The following is a 15136-nucleotide window of genomic DNA, read 5'->3' on the forward strand; positions in this document are numbered from 1 at the left end:
TAAGAAATAGGTGCAGGCAGAGGCCATTCAGCTGCTTGACCCTATGTGGCATTCGGTGAGATCATGTCAGATCTTGGTTTCAACTGCACTTTATAAACTGTTCCTTATAACCACTGATTTCCATAGATCAAATATCTCTGTCTCAGCCTTGAATGTATGAAATGACTCAGTCTCCAAAGATTTCTGGGATGAAAAATTTCAAAGGCTCTTGACCCTTTAAGGGAAGGAATTCTTCCTTGCCTCCATCTTAATTAGATAACTCCTTATTCTATTTTGTTTGTTAGTTACCCTCTCAAACCCCATCAGAATAATTTGATTTCACACGCATCACCTGTCAATTCTTCTGACTCAATTAGTACCCAAATATAACACAAGTGTCATAAACTACCTTTCTTATTTGATATAAATATGTAAGTATCATTCATCTGGGTTTTATCCTATGGAAAGTCACCCAGTAAGTAAACAGTGGGATTGTTTTTGGCAAATTGGTATCATTGTTTAGTTTTCCTTTATGACCACATAATAGCTGTGTAGGTAAAAATACAAAATGGTATTAAAGATGATATGCAAACTCCTATTGAGGACTAAATATTTTTGTCATCTAGCTGCCTGGATTAATATTTGGCATGTGTAGTACACAACTTAGTCTATTCAACTTCAACCATGTACTTAAACACCAATATCAGGAGAGATTGCCTCTCTGTGCTGAACTGTAAACAAATTAGAAACCAATTTAAGAGTAATCAAGTTCACTTAACATCAGAAGTTTATTCTGGATTAATAAGACTTTTCCCATTCAATCAACTTGCATTAAATTCAGATTCGGTTGGTAAAGGTTAAAGTCAAATGAATATATTCTCTAACTTGTGAAGAAATAATCATTTATTTATACATTTGGGTGCACTTAATGGTTCACTTTGAATGTTACGAAGATGCTTAAAGAGGTTTTCTTTCCATATTTACCAGGTTTAAAGATACTTCGCTGTTGTAATCACTGTGACATCATTGGAACTATCAAAGAAGAAAAGAAATTTAAAGGTGCACACTGGCACTGCTACCGCTGTCGAAATGGTTTCAATAGACGTGATGAAGCTATGAAGCATTACAAAACTCATTTCCGCAACCCTCATACGACTTTCCAAATTCAAATTACACAAGTGAGTTCAAAATGATCAAGGTGCTCAAAGATCTGGAGACTGCTTTTGATACCAACACACATATTTAAGGACTAGAAGCCTGGAAGTTGAGTTAAAAACATCTCACCTCCCTTACCCTTGCCTCCCCACCGCTCTACCAGCATCTACCTGCAATAACTGCAGAAATCCCAGTGCTCTGACATTCTCATGGCCAGCAACAAGTGAATTGCCCTCAAGATGCCCGTTAACCATCAACAGTTTGTCACTTGCAATCAAATGAGGCTGGGACCTCAAAATAGCAGCTACCTGTCTGCAGTTGGGCAGGGAAAGTATCTGACTTTGTTCACCAGCTCCATCGACCAGCTGAATGTCCAACTCAACTCCGTTATATTTATGTAGAACTTGCTTGTCCTTTATTTTGTTGGTAAGACTTACACCTGCTAGTGAGGGGACAACTTTCAGCTATTCCTGGGATTTTGGTTGAACCTGTCAATTGTGATGTGTAATCCTTATTTAATATTTCTGAAACTCAAGTGATGAAATTTTCAGAAAGAACTACATTTTTTATGCATTGCTTTCACAGTGATCGAATTTTAACGTTTTGCCTAAGTAATGATCTTTTCGAGATGTTGTACATTTTAGACCACTTACTTTGAAATGCTATGAAAGAAATTACATTTTTAATTTGCTCTATACATTGCATTGAGGAACCTTATAACAGAAAACTTTTTTGCCTAAATTCATTCATTCATGTATTTAATTTCACCTTTCTGATTCAGCTTAATTGTTTAGTTTTGGTTATTAGCTATGATTGCAACACTTTTTTTTTGATTTGCCTCACTTGGAGGAATATGCCTCTGCTTATAGATTGCTGAAAAGAGAAGTGGAGAGTAAGGTGCTAGAAAGGGACAATAGCTTAGTTGTGAAGAAATCACTTTTGTAGTTGGGAGGGAAGTATCAATGTAAAGAGACTGGTGGACCTTTGAGAGGATAGGGACAAAGTCAGTGAAGGATTAATATTTCTAAGAATTTAGTTGACCATAATAATATTATTGTGTTTTGCTGCACTAATTAAAATTTTGAATTTTTCAAATCGCTACTGCTGCAACAATACAACCAGTGCAGTTGTTGACAAATAACTATTAATGAATGTTAGAATACTGTTAGCTTACTTTCTAGCAATATTACTATTTCAGCTCTACAGTTTGGGTCAAATTTACTGTTTTAATTCACTTTTGAGCTTCTCCCACATCTGGGGCAATTGTCGTGAACTGTGTAGGACAAATTTGGACTACTTGTCCACGTGCATAATAGCCTTTTAAAGCTGGCAGGGTGCTGGACTATTCCAGAATATCCCGGCTGTGGCATATTTTCCTGGCTGTGATGCATAGTAGAGTTGAACAAGCATCAGACAGGAGATGCCATAGTGGCCTGTGTAAATGAGTCAAGTCTGGGAAGATAGTGTAAGAAATTTTGGGCCTTCAGAGAGATACTTTCTGAATGAACTTGATGAAACTTGATGAAATTGACACTTGGCCAAAATAAAGATTCAGCTCAATGTTTGTAGTTCTCTTAAAAAGCTACCCATAGAAATTACATCCTGCCTGCTATGAATACATTGCAACACTACTGTAATTGATTTACTTTGTTATATTTAAATCTTCTGCAAATCAGTGATGTGGAGTGAAGGTCATTAATTGGCAACAATCTTACAGAGTATTTAGACAAGGGTTGTTGGGGAGGGGTAATCAGTAGTTAAATATAGTATGCCATATTTTTTAAATTGATGTTTGTTTTGCTGCTTTCCGTGTAACTTTAGTTTTTAAGGAAATGTAAGTTACAGATGAACCTTTTGAAATAATTTATTGGATTTTCATTTTTTCATATTTGTTCTTTCACCCAGCAACTGCATTGATGGAGCTTGCTCCATGACAGCAAGTAAATTTGATGAATGTCAACTGAATCTCAGTTTTAGACCCATCATTGTACTGTTTACAACCACATTTAAAGACTTGTGTTCCTTTGATGTTTAAATTCATTTGCATTAATTATTGACTTTGAAGAAGATAAATGAATTTGGCACTTCTTGGTTTTCCATCACCAGGATTCCATTCTGCCTTATTGGGAAAAATGTTACATTTAAGCATTTCAAGACTACTTTAAATCTTCACCCAAGTATGAAAGGGAAAGTTGCAAGTACCGCAAGAGGCAAAAGAAATGAAGATATTAGCCTAGTGTCTGTTGGTTTCAAAAGGACATATCGAATGTTATTTTTGTTCATTGTTGCGTACTGACTTCTGGGGAGTGGGAGTGAATCTTTTAACTGGGAGTGTACCCATGCATCTTCCAGCCTCATTCTGCTAGGTGGTGAAGGTAGTGGCTTTAGAAAGTGATTGCACAGTGGTGAGTTGCCTGAGTAAAGCCTGTATGTGGTACATACAAAATCGGGGAATGGATGTTTAAGTTAGCAGATGGAGTATAGCTGACATAGGCTAATTTGACTCTGATGTTGTTGAGCTCTTGAATATTTTTGAATTGTTAATGTTGAACTCATCCAAATTCAATACTCATCATTCAAGAGTATTCCACAGCACATTCAGGAGGATCTTTAACTATACCCACATTGATTCTAAGCCTTCCGATCCTGTGTTGCTTCTTACTGTTGATTTAGTTTCATTTCTTACAAGACAACCCCGCATTCTCTACCCATCTGCCTGTCCTCTCAATAGGACATATGTCATTGGATATTTAGTTCCCCGCCCTGATCCCCTTGCAGTAGTGTCTCTGTGATGCGTCCTTTCCCTTTCCTGAGATAACAGGAGTTCAGAGACAGTGTGTTCCTGTTAGTGTAAGGGCAAGGCTGGTAGGTATAAGGAATGCTGAATGACTAGATAAATTGAAGCCCTAGTCAAGAAAAAGAGGCATATGTCAGGTGTAGACAGCTGGGATCAAGTGAATCTCTCAATGAGTGTAAGGGATATATTCGGGAGAAATCAGGAGGCCAAAAAGGGATATAAGATAGCTTTGGCAATAGAGTCAAGGAGAATCCAAAGTGATGCAATTAAAGACGTTTAAGGGCAAAATAATAACTGGAGAGAGAATAGGGCCCCTTAAAGATCAATGTGGCCATCTATGTGTGGGACCACAGGAGGTGGGTGAGACACTAAACAAATATTTCATATCAGTGTTTACTGTGGAGAAGGATGTGGAAGGTAGGGTACTTGGGGAAATAAATAGTGATGTCTTGGATAGAGTTCATATTAGAAAAGAGGAGGTGATGGAGATCGTAAAATGTATAAAGATAGATAAATTCCCAGAACCTGATCAGATGTACCCCTAGAAATTTGGGGGAAGCTAGGAAAGAGATTGTTGGCCCCCTTGCTGAGATATCTATATCATTGATGGCCACTGGTGAGGTGCTGGAAGGCTAGAGGTTGGCTTATTTAAGAAAGGCTATAAGGAAAAGTACTGAACTATGGATGTTGAGCCTTATATCAGTGGAGGATAAGTTGTTTGGAGGGGATTCTGAGGGATGAGATTTACATGCATCTGAAAAGGCAAGGGCTGATTAGGAATAGTCAACATGGCTTTGTGTGTGGGAAATTATGTCTCGCTAACTTGATTGAGATTTTTGAAGAGGTGTTAAAGAAGATGTCTATATGCACTTCAGCAAAGCATTCAACAAGATTCCACATGGTAGACTGGTTAATAATGTTAGATCCCATGGCGTCCAAGGAGAGTTGGCCAATTGGGTGCAAAATTGGTTTGAAAGTAGGAGACAGGGTTATGATAAAGGATTGGTTTTCAGACTTGAGGCCTGTGAACAGCCACAAGGATCAGTGCTGGGTCCATAGCTTGTTATTTATGTAAATAATTTGGATGTGAATATAGGAGGTATGGTTAGTAAGTTTGCAGATGACACCAAATAGGTGGTGTAGTGGACAGTGAAAATTATTTTGGGGTACAACAGGACCTTGATCAGATGGGCCAATGGACTGAGGAGTGACAGGTGGACTATAGTTTTGATAAATGTGAGGTGTTGCATTTTGCTAGGGCAAACCAGGGCAGGACTGGTATGGTTAATGATCAGTGGGGCGTGCTGCTGAATGAAGAGACTTGGGGTCACAGGTAGACATGGTGGTGAAAAAAGCATTTGGCATGCTTTCTTTCTTTGGTCATAACATTGAGTATAGGAGGTCATGTTGTAGCTGTACAGGACATTGGTGAAGCCACTTTTAGAGTATTGGTAGTATAATTCTGGTTGTTGATCTGAAGGAAAGTTGTTGTTGAACTTGAAAGGGTTTAAAACAATTTACAAGGATGTTGGTGGAACTGGAGCATTTGAGCTATGGGGCGGGGGGAGGGAGACTGAATAAGCTGGCGCTTTTGATTTCCCTGGAGCATTGGATGCTGCGGGGGTGACCTTACAGAGGTTTATAAAGTCATGCAGGAAATGGATAGGGTGAATAGCCAAGGTCTTTTTCCAAGCGTGGGGGAGTTTAAAACTAGGTTTAAGATGAGAGGCGAAAGATTTAAAAAGAGTCTGAGGAGTAGCTCTTTCACGCAGATGGTGGTACATGTATGGAACAAGCCACCAGAGGAAGTGGTGGAGGCAGGTACAAATACAGCATTCAAAAGACAACTGGATGATTACATGAATAAGAAGGGTTTAGAGGGATATGGGCCAAATGCTGGCAAGTGGGATTAGATCAGATTTCGATATCTGGTCAGCACGGACAATTTGGACCAAAGTGTATGTTTCCATGCTGTGTAACTCTAGGATTCTATAACCCCTGCAAATGGTAAAATTCACGAGTGTGGAGCTTGTTAAAAATCAGTTTAAAAATTATAGATATGTGATTTTTGCCTGAAGGTGTTGATTTTTGTTGTTAGTTAAATTTTAGCACAGACAGACAAATTTCTGGTTTCGTGGATATGAAAATTGACTATACCTTTTCTCATACTGCACACATTTAAATACACCACTCTCAGTCCCATTGTTGACCACCCCCCTTCTCATGGTTATTCCCTTATTCACTGTGTCTGATGTTAGATTCCTGAGTCTTTCCATATTTTCTGTCTCATTACTTGTTTTGGAAACTTTAAATAACCTCTCCTGAGCAATTCCCTCCGCTGCTCTCCCCTAGCATTAACTAGTATAAAATCAATGTACCTTGATTTGTGCCATCAATCCATCTACCTTATTCTGAATGCTTCATGCATTAAGATACAAAGCCTTTAAATTCTAACACTTGTAAAGTCCTGCTTAATCATTGTCTTGTGTGTGCTGGCCGACATCAGCACCAGATTGTGAAATACCCTGATTTTTAAAATTCTCATTTGGATTTTCAAATTTTTTAATGGATTTGCCTCTCCTAAAGCCTGAACTTTAGAACACTCCCCCTCTTCTTACCCTGCACCCTGCAAAGAATACATGTACTCCATTTATCTAATTATCAAACCTCTTTTTTTTTTAAAAAGATGCTTCTCAAAATCTTTGGTCACCTGCTTTAATATCTCCATACCCACTGTCAAATTCTGTTTGATAACATTCCTGTGATGCCTTGTGGCCTTTGTTTTTGGTGCAATATCAATATAAGTTGTCATCATAATACTGACAGACTATATACCGTTTGAGTTGTTTAATGTGGAGTGTCAAGGAGATTACAGAGAGAAGGTGGACGTGAAACTGGGAATGAAAAAAAGGGGAAAAGCAAAAAGAAAGCACTTTTTGAAATAGTCATTGATCTTAACATAGGACATTGTGGCTTGGAGTTTTGGTTAATGGTGAAGGGTTAGTGCTTATCACCTACTACATTTAAAGATTGTCTGTCAAAGGTATTAGATAGCAATTTGGGTTTATTAAGAGCACAATTTCACAAGGGATTTGGAACTTCTATGGGCAGGGCAAACAAAAGTGTGTCTCTTCAATCAATCAGATTAGAGAATCCTTATTAAGGCACACAATCAGAAGTTATACACTTTTTTTTCAAAAAGGTGTTAAATCATGTATAGAAAACAAAATCAGAGTGAAATAAAGAAATAACAAAAAAGATAAGCAGAACAAATTTTTAAAAATTTGAGTCTTCGGCTCTTCTGTGTTTCAGTGCAGAATCTCTTGGTAAAGTATTAGTGTCGCAAAACCCATGGAAGAAATGACAAACGTGGACATTAGAAAGATGGTGTATAATTTAAGTAACATGTGAACGTTGGAAGTCATTTGCAGAGGAACATTGATTATCTGAAGGACATGGACGAGGGTATTTTGTTTGGTTAATCGAATGCCATATAGCAAAGTTTAGCCAAGCATCGGGAACTTGCGATCTTGCCAGATAATCCGATATTTGGATAATCGAATTCCAGAATATTTGGATAATTGAATTCACTCTAACTGTGCTCTTATTTCGTGTTAATGATTAATTTATTTGCAAATTACTAATTAGAGCAGGTAGATTCAGCTACCAGCTCCTATATATACTCAATTGCAGTATCTGATATTCAGTGTGGAAACACTATAAAGGAATTATGTGATACTGTTGAGAATGTTCTTCTATACCGAATTGAGTTTTCAAATGATCCAACTTGGGAGTTGTAGAATGATTCAATGAGTCAGCATATTGTTCTTTTACACCTGGAATGCAGTCCAACTTGGATGGATCAGATGTCAAGAGTTTGTACAGTTTTAAACATCCTGGTGGTTTAATGAAGATAACTACCACCACATGGGAAATCTCTCACAGGTTGAGAAATGATTATCACAAAAAGACCTAAGATTTAATATGATGTGCATTTAGACTATTGTCCACTTCATCGCATTAAATTCATCATATTTTCAAGTATAAATAAAATTAGAGTCAGTTTGCATACTGGGTTTGAAAAGTGGAATGTGAATAGGAAACCAGGAGACTTTTAGGAGAACCATTAGTGTACTCACCAATATAATGCGATATACCATGCACATATAAAAATAACACCATTGTGTAGGTTCGGTAAAGCTGGATAGCTAGCAGGTCCAACTTTGCCCTAGCTAAAACTTGAACCATTCAGGTAGAGTGTGGGCAATTCTAAGTATTTGTGAATACTAATTATATAATCTATTTTAAAAACCTATTTATGCAACTTAACCGTTGATTAGAAATCAATTTATGATTTAAAATAGATTTATCAATATTGTTGTGATAATATGTTGTGCGCAATCTCTTTTTTAGGAGGTAAATAGTCGACAGTATTACGAACAAAGTGCAGAAGCTCATCATAAAGCTTATGGAGGCAACCACATTACCTCTGGTGGGACAATGGATATCACACCATTTAGTCCTGTTGTGACAGAAGTAGCCATTAACACAACAACCTCGACTCTTACCATGGGGAAGAATGATACTGTCATAGGACAGACTGCAAAGGTATGTCAACGAAGCACATTGGAAGTTAGGTGATTTTGTTTTGTAACCCCAGTTTTGTCCAGTCATAATCTTTCAGTACCATGGTCTTCCCATTTACATGGAAAGTTGATCCCCATGTGGTGCAGCAAAATCTGTGACAAAATATCTTGAATAAACTGTAGAAATTAGTCAAATCATTTTAGATGAGGATTATGTACGTACAAGTAATTTTGCTGGAGGTTGCATACGCATCATGCCATTATTTAATTTCATGATTGTCACAAAATTTCTAAGCACAGGAAATATAGATGAGCTATTCAGATATCTATTTAGTAGTCAAACCTATTGAAGGAAACAAGTTTATGAAATCTTGTTAAAATTGGCTTTGTTTTACATTAAATTGCAGAAATAAATTTGAGGGTCAGTGATGTATATAATTTCCAAATGCATGCTACATCTGAAAATAAGTAAAATTAGGAATTCATATCCAAGAAAACACATCTGAGACTTACACCTGTTTACTTAACCCACCCCATCCCAAGATAAATAACTAATTTCAAAAATAGCGCACAAATCAACAAATTTATTATCTACTACTTTTTAGAAGTTGTTGTCAATTTTTCATTGTATTATTTATTTTTCCGCTGGGAGTGTAGTGAACTTTTATTCTTCTGAGTACCCAAATAAAGAATACTTACTCTGATAAAAGTTTTCAAACTTCCAAAGTTAATTTATACTATCTTCCCAGTTTCAGTAGTGTTCAAGTTTTATTATTTTAAAAAGATGGTGTTGACTAATAGCTGTGTATATATGGATTAAAATCAAAAGCAAAGGTAGTGCTAAAAATAGAATAATCATTAATATTTCATCTTTAAAATCATTCAAATTACAAGACTGGCTGGTTTATATTGGACACTCATGTCACATTTTATAATTAAATGTTCAGTTTTGCAGGTATTAGGCAACATGCTAGAAGTGTAAGATCTCCTGATTGGAGTTCTAATATACTTCTGATGTATGTTACCTAAACTTTAAGAATAGCCAAATATTTGATTCACAAAGTAGGTACTCATGAACAGTTCAACATCTCAGTCTTAGTAATAATTAACAATGGATTTTTTTTAATGTTATCTTTTTAAAAGGATGGCAATCTGACCAATGGTGTCACTGCTGATGCCAAAGAATCTATGGGCTCTACATCAGCAGATGATCATCAAACTCTGGTACTTATGGACCCAGATGGGGAAAATGGAGAGCTTGTGTACAGTGATACTACAAACTTAGTTGTAGAACAGGTAAAATTCTAATTCATTTAACTTTTTTGTTATTATTTTGTGTTGTGCTATACTGAATGAACTAACTTTTCAGTTGGGTTGTTGAAGGTGGTGTTCATATTTATTTTGCTTCTCTCTTCACATCTCATTGAGTAGGAGAGTCACGTAAACCAGGAAGGATCCAGATTTGGTCTCCAGTTTGATGATGGTCTCAGGTGACCTAGCAACACCAAACTGCTTTTTCACTAGGAAGTTTGTTGGAGTGGAGCATGGATTTTCCTGGAAACTTCAAGTTGTCTGGGACCTTTTTGTGCTATAAAATGCCCACTGCAACAGTAAGACCCCACAGTTCATGCCATCACCTGGTCATCCCACTCTGGCTCAGTGACTTCAACACTGCCTTGACACTGCTGCAGAGAAAGGTGGGCTGTGACCTTATAGAGGCTTGTAAGATCATGAGGGTCAGGTATAAGGTAAATAGACAAGGTCTTTCCCCTGGGTTCGGGGAGTCCAAAACTAGAGGGCATTGGGTTTAGACTGAGAGGGGAAAGATTTAAAAGGGATGTAAGGGGCAATTTCTTCACGAAAAGCATGGCACGTTTATGGAATGAGCTGCCAGAGGAAGTATTAGAGGCTGGTACAGTTACAACATTTAAAAGGTATTTGTATGAGTATATGAATAGGAAGGTTTAGAGGGATATTGAGCCAAGTGCTGGCAAATGGAACTGGATCAACTGGACCAAAGGGTCTGTTTCTGTGCTGTACGTTTCTACGATTCTACTAGGGGTCAGTGGACTAGGGTCGGGGAATGGGAAGAGAGATATGTATGCTGTGTACAGTGTCTAATGGAGGATGCTGTATAGTATGTCAGCCAGAAAACCTAATTTTGGTAAATGCTGGTGACAAAAGGACTCCAGATTGGCAAATATATGTGGCCATTATTATAGTTAACGACAGGTTTTTTTTTTGTTTCTTTCCCCTGAGAGTCATTGAAACTGTGCTGTAAGTTATGTTCCCAGTTTGCTACCCTCAGAATTTCCCTGCTTTTGATTTGATTTAGGCAACCAAGTTCTAAAGTGTTCCAAAGCCATGCTTAAATTTTTAAAAATTAGTGAGTGTTAGATCTTAATTACTACTTATCAGAAGCAGTAACTGGGCTCACTTTGAAATTATGGACATTGCTTTACTTTAAGTTCCAGCTGGAAAGTATTAAGTTAAATTGCCAGGCTTCTACTGCCTGTAGCTGTAAGAACTGTGTTTGGATTCTTCTATATTTAAAGTAATGGCTCTAAGCAATTTTCTGGAACAGTTCCACAAATAAGAAAGACAGTCTCCTTCAGATGTAAGGCTTTGACATTCACTCACTGCCTGGTTTAAACCAGCAATGAGTCAGCATAGATATTATTTAAGGCAGATAGCATTTCATTGTGTTCTATACCAGACTGGATTAAATGGAAATTGAGCACAGCATGTCTAGACTGCTGCTGCGTTTCCCTGTAGGTTATTGCTATTTTAATGTGTTGGCTGAGATGATGCATTACTGTTATGTTTTGCTTGAATGCATTAGTCCTGCAGAATGGTCTAAATGTCCTCTGCTTTTCATGCAACCTATCATCACAGGTATTCAGACAACTACTTCCACTTTTGTTTTTACGTGACCATGTAAAATGAAATAGATACTTTTCCAACAGAAGAGTTGACAGCTGTGAAAGTTTGTATATCTAAAGTATTGTTTTTTTTAAATTCTTCTGTTATTGCATCATCATTTGTTTTTGGTCATGCTTTGACAGGTATTAAATACCAAGAAGATGGGGATGTATGACCTGTCAGTAGTTTCTCCTCTGTGGGGAAGTGAACAATTTTCTTTTCAGGATTGCATGGCACATGGGGTAAACCATGATGTTAGGCATTCAGTGCCTGATTGAAAAACCCAGTGTTGGGAAGTGGGTGTCTATCAAGAGCTGAAAATGTGTTGCTGGTTAAAGCGCAGCAGGTCAGTCAGCATCCAAGGAACAGGAAATTCGACGTTTCGGGCATCAGGAATGAGGAAAGTGTGTCCAGCAGGCTAAGATAAAAGATAGGGAGGAGGGACTTGGGGGAGGGGCGATGGAGATGTGATAGTTGGAAGGAGGTCAAGGTGAGGGTGATAGGCCGGAGTGGGGTGGGGGCGGAGAGGTCAGGAAGAAAATTGCAGGTTAGGAGGGCGGTGCTGAGTTCGAGGGAATCGACTGAGACAAGGTGGGGGGAGGGGAAATGAGGAAACTGGAGAAATCTGAGTTCATCCCTTGTGGTTGGAGGGTTCCCAGGCGGAAGATGAGGCGCTCTTCCTCCAACCGTCGTGTTGTTATGTTCTCCCTACCTCAGCCTGCTGGAGCCTCCCCCCAAGTCCCTCCTCCCTACCTTTTATCTTAGCCTGCTGGACACACTTTCCTCATTCCTGATGAAGGGCTTATGCCCAAAACGTCGAATTTCCTGTTCCTTGGATGCTGACTGACCTGCTGCGCTTTAACCAGCAACACATTTTCAGCTCTGATCTCCAGCATCTGCGGACCTCACTTTTTACTCGTCTATCAAGAGCTACCCATCTATCCTTGCTACCAAACCTCTTCCTACCTCTCCCCTGTGATTTACCTCCTTCCAACTGTGTCTCCCTGTGACCATAGAGTCACACAGCATGGAAACAGACCCTTCAATCCAAATAGTCCATGCTAACCATGTTCCCAAGCTAAACGAGTCCTACCTGCCTGCGTTTGGCCCATACCTTTCCTATTCAAGTACTTATCCAAATGTCTTTTAAACATTGTAACTCTACCTGCATCCATCACTTCCTCTGGCAGTTCATTCCGCACATGAACCGGTCTCTGTGTAAAAAAGAAAGTTGCCCCTCGTCCTTTTTAAACCTTTTTCCCTTCACCTTAAAAATATACCCCTTAGTTTTGAATTATCCCACCTTAGAGAAAAGACCCTTGCTGCTCACCTTAACCTAGGCTCAGGACTGTTTCATATTACTATAAGGCTGATGTCTTCCTACTGACACCGCCATTTAATAGAGATTCTTGATCCCAGAGAAAACTCATATTAGCCTGTCAAATGCTATATCTGGCATGAGACCCCTGTCACCTCCTCCTTTAGAATCACTCAATCCTGTCAATTGTAACACTTTTTTTTCTTCCCTGTTCACCTCTTTAAAATATGAACATCAATCATTCCCTTCCTCTTGGGATCCTGGGCTATGGTCTCTTATCACTGATTTTCATTGCTGTTCTCCCCCTGAAGTGACTTGCTTATAATCAACTGTACTGTGTTTTCAGGCTAAGCCATATTAGCCCACAATTGGGTGGATTAGAGAACTTTGCAATTTGTGCAGTGAATTTGCTATTCCCCTTTAGTCCTCTGCTCCAATTAATTCTGCACTGAGAATTTCACCTTGCGTAAACTGATAAGAGTGACAAGGTTAACAAAGGCCTTCGTAAATACAGGTGTAAGGTCTAATAGTCCATTCATAACCAGTAAAATTTAAAGATTTTAAAGGTTAGTAAGGCTCTGAAGTTGTTACATATGATTTAAACAATGTACTAAAATATCATTGAATAATATTCAGAAAGATGTACAGTTCAAGAAATACAGGAACCAAAGGTAGCAGTTGCCTACACGGAGCTATTTGATTTTTTTTGCTCATTCATGGGACATGAGTGCTACAGGCAGGGAAAACCTATATTGACCATCCCAAATCACTGAAGGTGATGGTGAGCAACCATCTTGGATCCTGTTGCCTATGTAGTTTAGGTATACCCACAATGCCTGTTCAGAATTATTGAACTGTAGCGGTTTGATACAACTGAATATCTTGCTAGGCAACATCAGAAGGCAGCCTAGAATCAACCTCACTGATGGGAAATTGGGGTCACATGCATGCCAGACCCAGCATCCAAAACACTGATTTCCTTTCCTGAGAGTAAATGGTAAAATAGATGGGATCTTACAACAATCATGATCATTGCTGATTTAAGCATTTTCTAATCAACATGTTTAGAGGTGTTATTAACCCCTCTGGAGCAGATGGGACTTGAACCTTGGCCTCCTGGTTCAGACATAGGGACACTATCACTATACCATTAGAATCCTTCTCATTACTGATTTTATTCTAGATTTATTAATTAGCCACAGCTACCCGAAATCAATTCATAGCAAATCAAATTGGATATTTGGCATTTCTTTGCCAGAAGCATTTCATGAGCCAGTCATGATCCCATATAGTCTCAATTGGTGATGTTCAGGCCTAAGAAACCTCTTTAAAATTTGATTTTTGTTTTCAACTTGATTTCCATTCTATCAATTAATTGTCTTCTCTAATCCGTTTGTTTTCTTTGAAGCATTTATTTGCATGTACAATCTGCCCATTTTAACATGTCTGCTGGTTGTAGATATTTTTTCTCATCAACCTGTTCAGAGATGTTAAGACAAGTCTTGGGAGTATGTAGCATTTGAACTTAGGCCTTGTGCGTTAGGAACACTACCACTATACCACAGGATCCCTCTTGCCTTTTGGTTATAGTTATTTAATCAACCTGTACAGACATGTTGTGACATCTGTTGGCTCAGAGGTAGATGTACTACTACAGCACCACAAAACCCCAAGAGCAAAAAAGAGAGTTGGAAATTTCTGGAAACAGCAATAAGAGTGGGATTTGAGCCCATAACTACAAAGTACAATAGACTAACCATGCCTTAATGTCTCAGCCACCTCATCACGCTCTATGCTGGTTGTATATTTTATATGGCAGTAGAATTATTATTAATTACTAACTGGTTTCAAAATGGAAAGTTTAAATAGGGTCCTTATTCTGTGAAATGATAGCCCAACTGTATTGAGTTTAACATCAAATTGAGCTTAACATTTCTGGAAACCCTCCATATTTGACAGTTACAAATTATTCAGCAACTTGTAGAGTTCACGACGAATGCCATATTTCATCTTCAACACAGTAGTTTCTATTAAATTAATTTTTGCACTGTGAACTTGCCATTTTTCTTGCAAGTTCTGAAAAATTCCTGTTATAAAAATTATTTGTTTGCTGCTTTGGTTTACAGATAGTTAAGCAAGAAAAATTTAACTGCCCCTTAAGTTTTATAATCATCTTTAACTTAATTTTAAATGTATATATAACCACTCCTGATTATTTAATCTGATAGTATAATGCTCAGTAAGTGATGTTGGAACTTTAGCTCTCTTCCAGGCACCTTTCACTATCCAAATATAACTGCATGTTGTATCTGATACTCTGAGGGCAGGAGTCTCTGAATCAGTCCCCTGTGTAAGCTTTCAAATTTTTTTAAACTTAAA

At 38.1% G+C, this 15136-nt stretch overlaps 1 protein-coding gene across 4 annotated transcripts in view; it reads left to right on the top strand.

Moving 5' to 3' along the window:
• Positions 1 to 15136, top strand: part of zgc:193801 (uncharacterized protein LOC564476 homolog) — a 41005-nt gene that overhangs the window by 15922 nt on the left and 9947 nt on the right. For all 4 annotated transcript variants that reach the window (XM_060843957.1, XM_060843959.1, XM_060843960.1 and 1 more), the window contains 3 exons: positions 967 to 1157; positions 8345 to 8539; positions 9661 to 9813. In XM_060843957.1, the coding sequence (XP_060699940.1) occupies positions 967 to 1157; positions 8345 to 8539; positions 9661 to 9813 (539 nt within the window). The remainder of the gene's footprint in view (positions 1 to 966; positions 1158 to 8344; positions 8540 to 9660; positions 9814 to 15136) is intronic.

The sequence above is a fragment of the Hemiscyllium ocellatum genome, chromosome 24, assembly GCF_020745735.1.
Source record: "Hemiscyllium ocellatum isolate sHemOce1 chromosome 24, sHemOce1.pat.X.cur, whole genome shotgun sequence".
Taxonomy (NCBI): Eukaryota; Metazoa; Chordata; class Chondrichthyes; order Orectolobiformes; family Hemiscylliidae; genus Hemiscyllium; species Hemiscyllium ocellatum.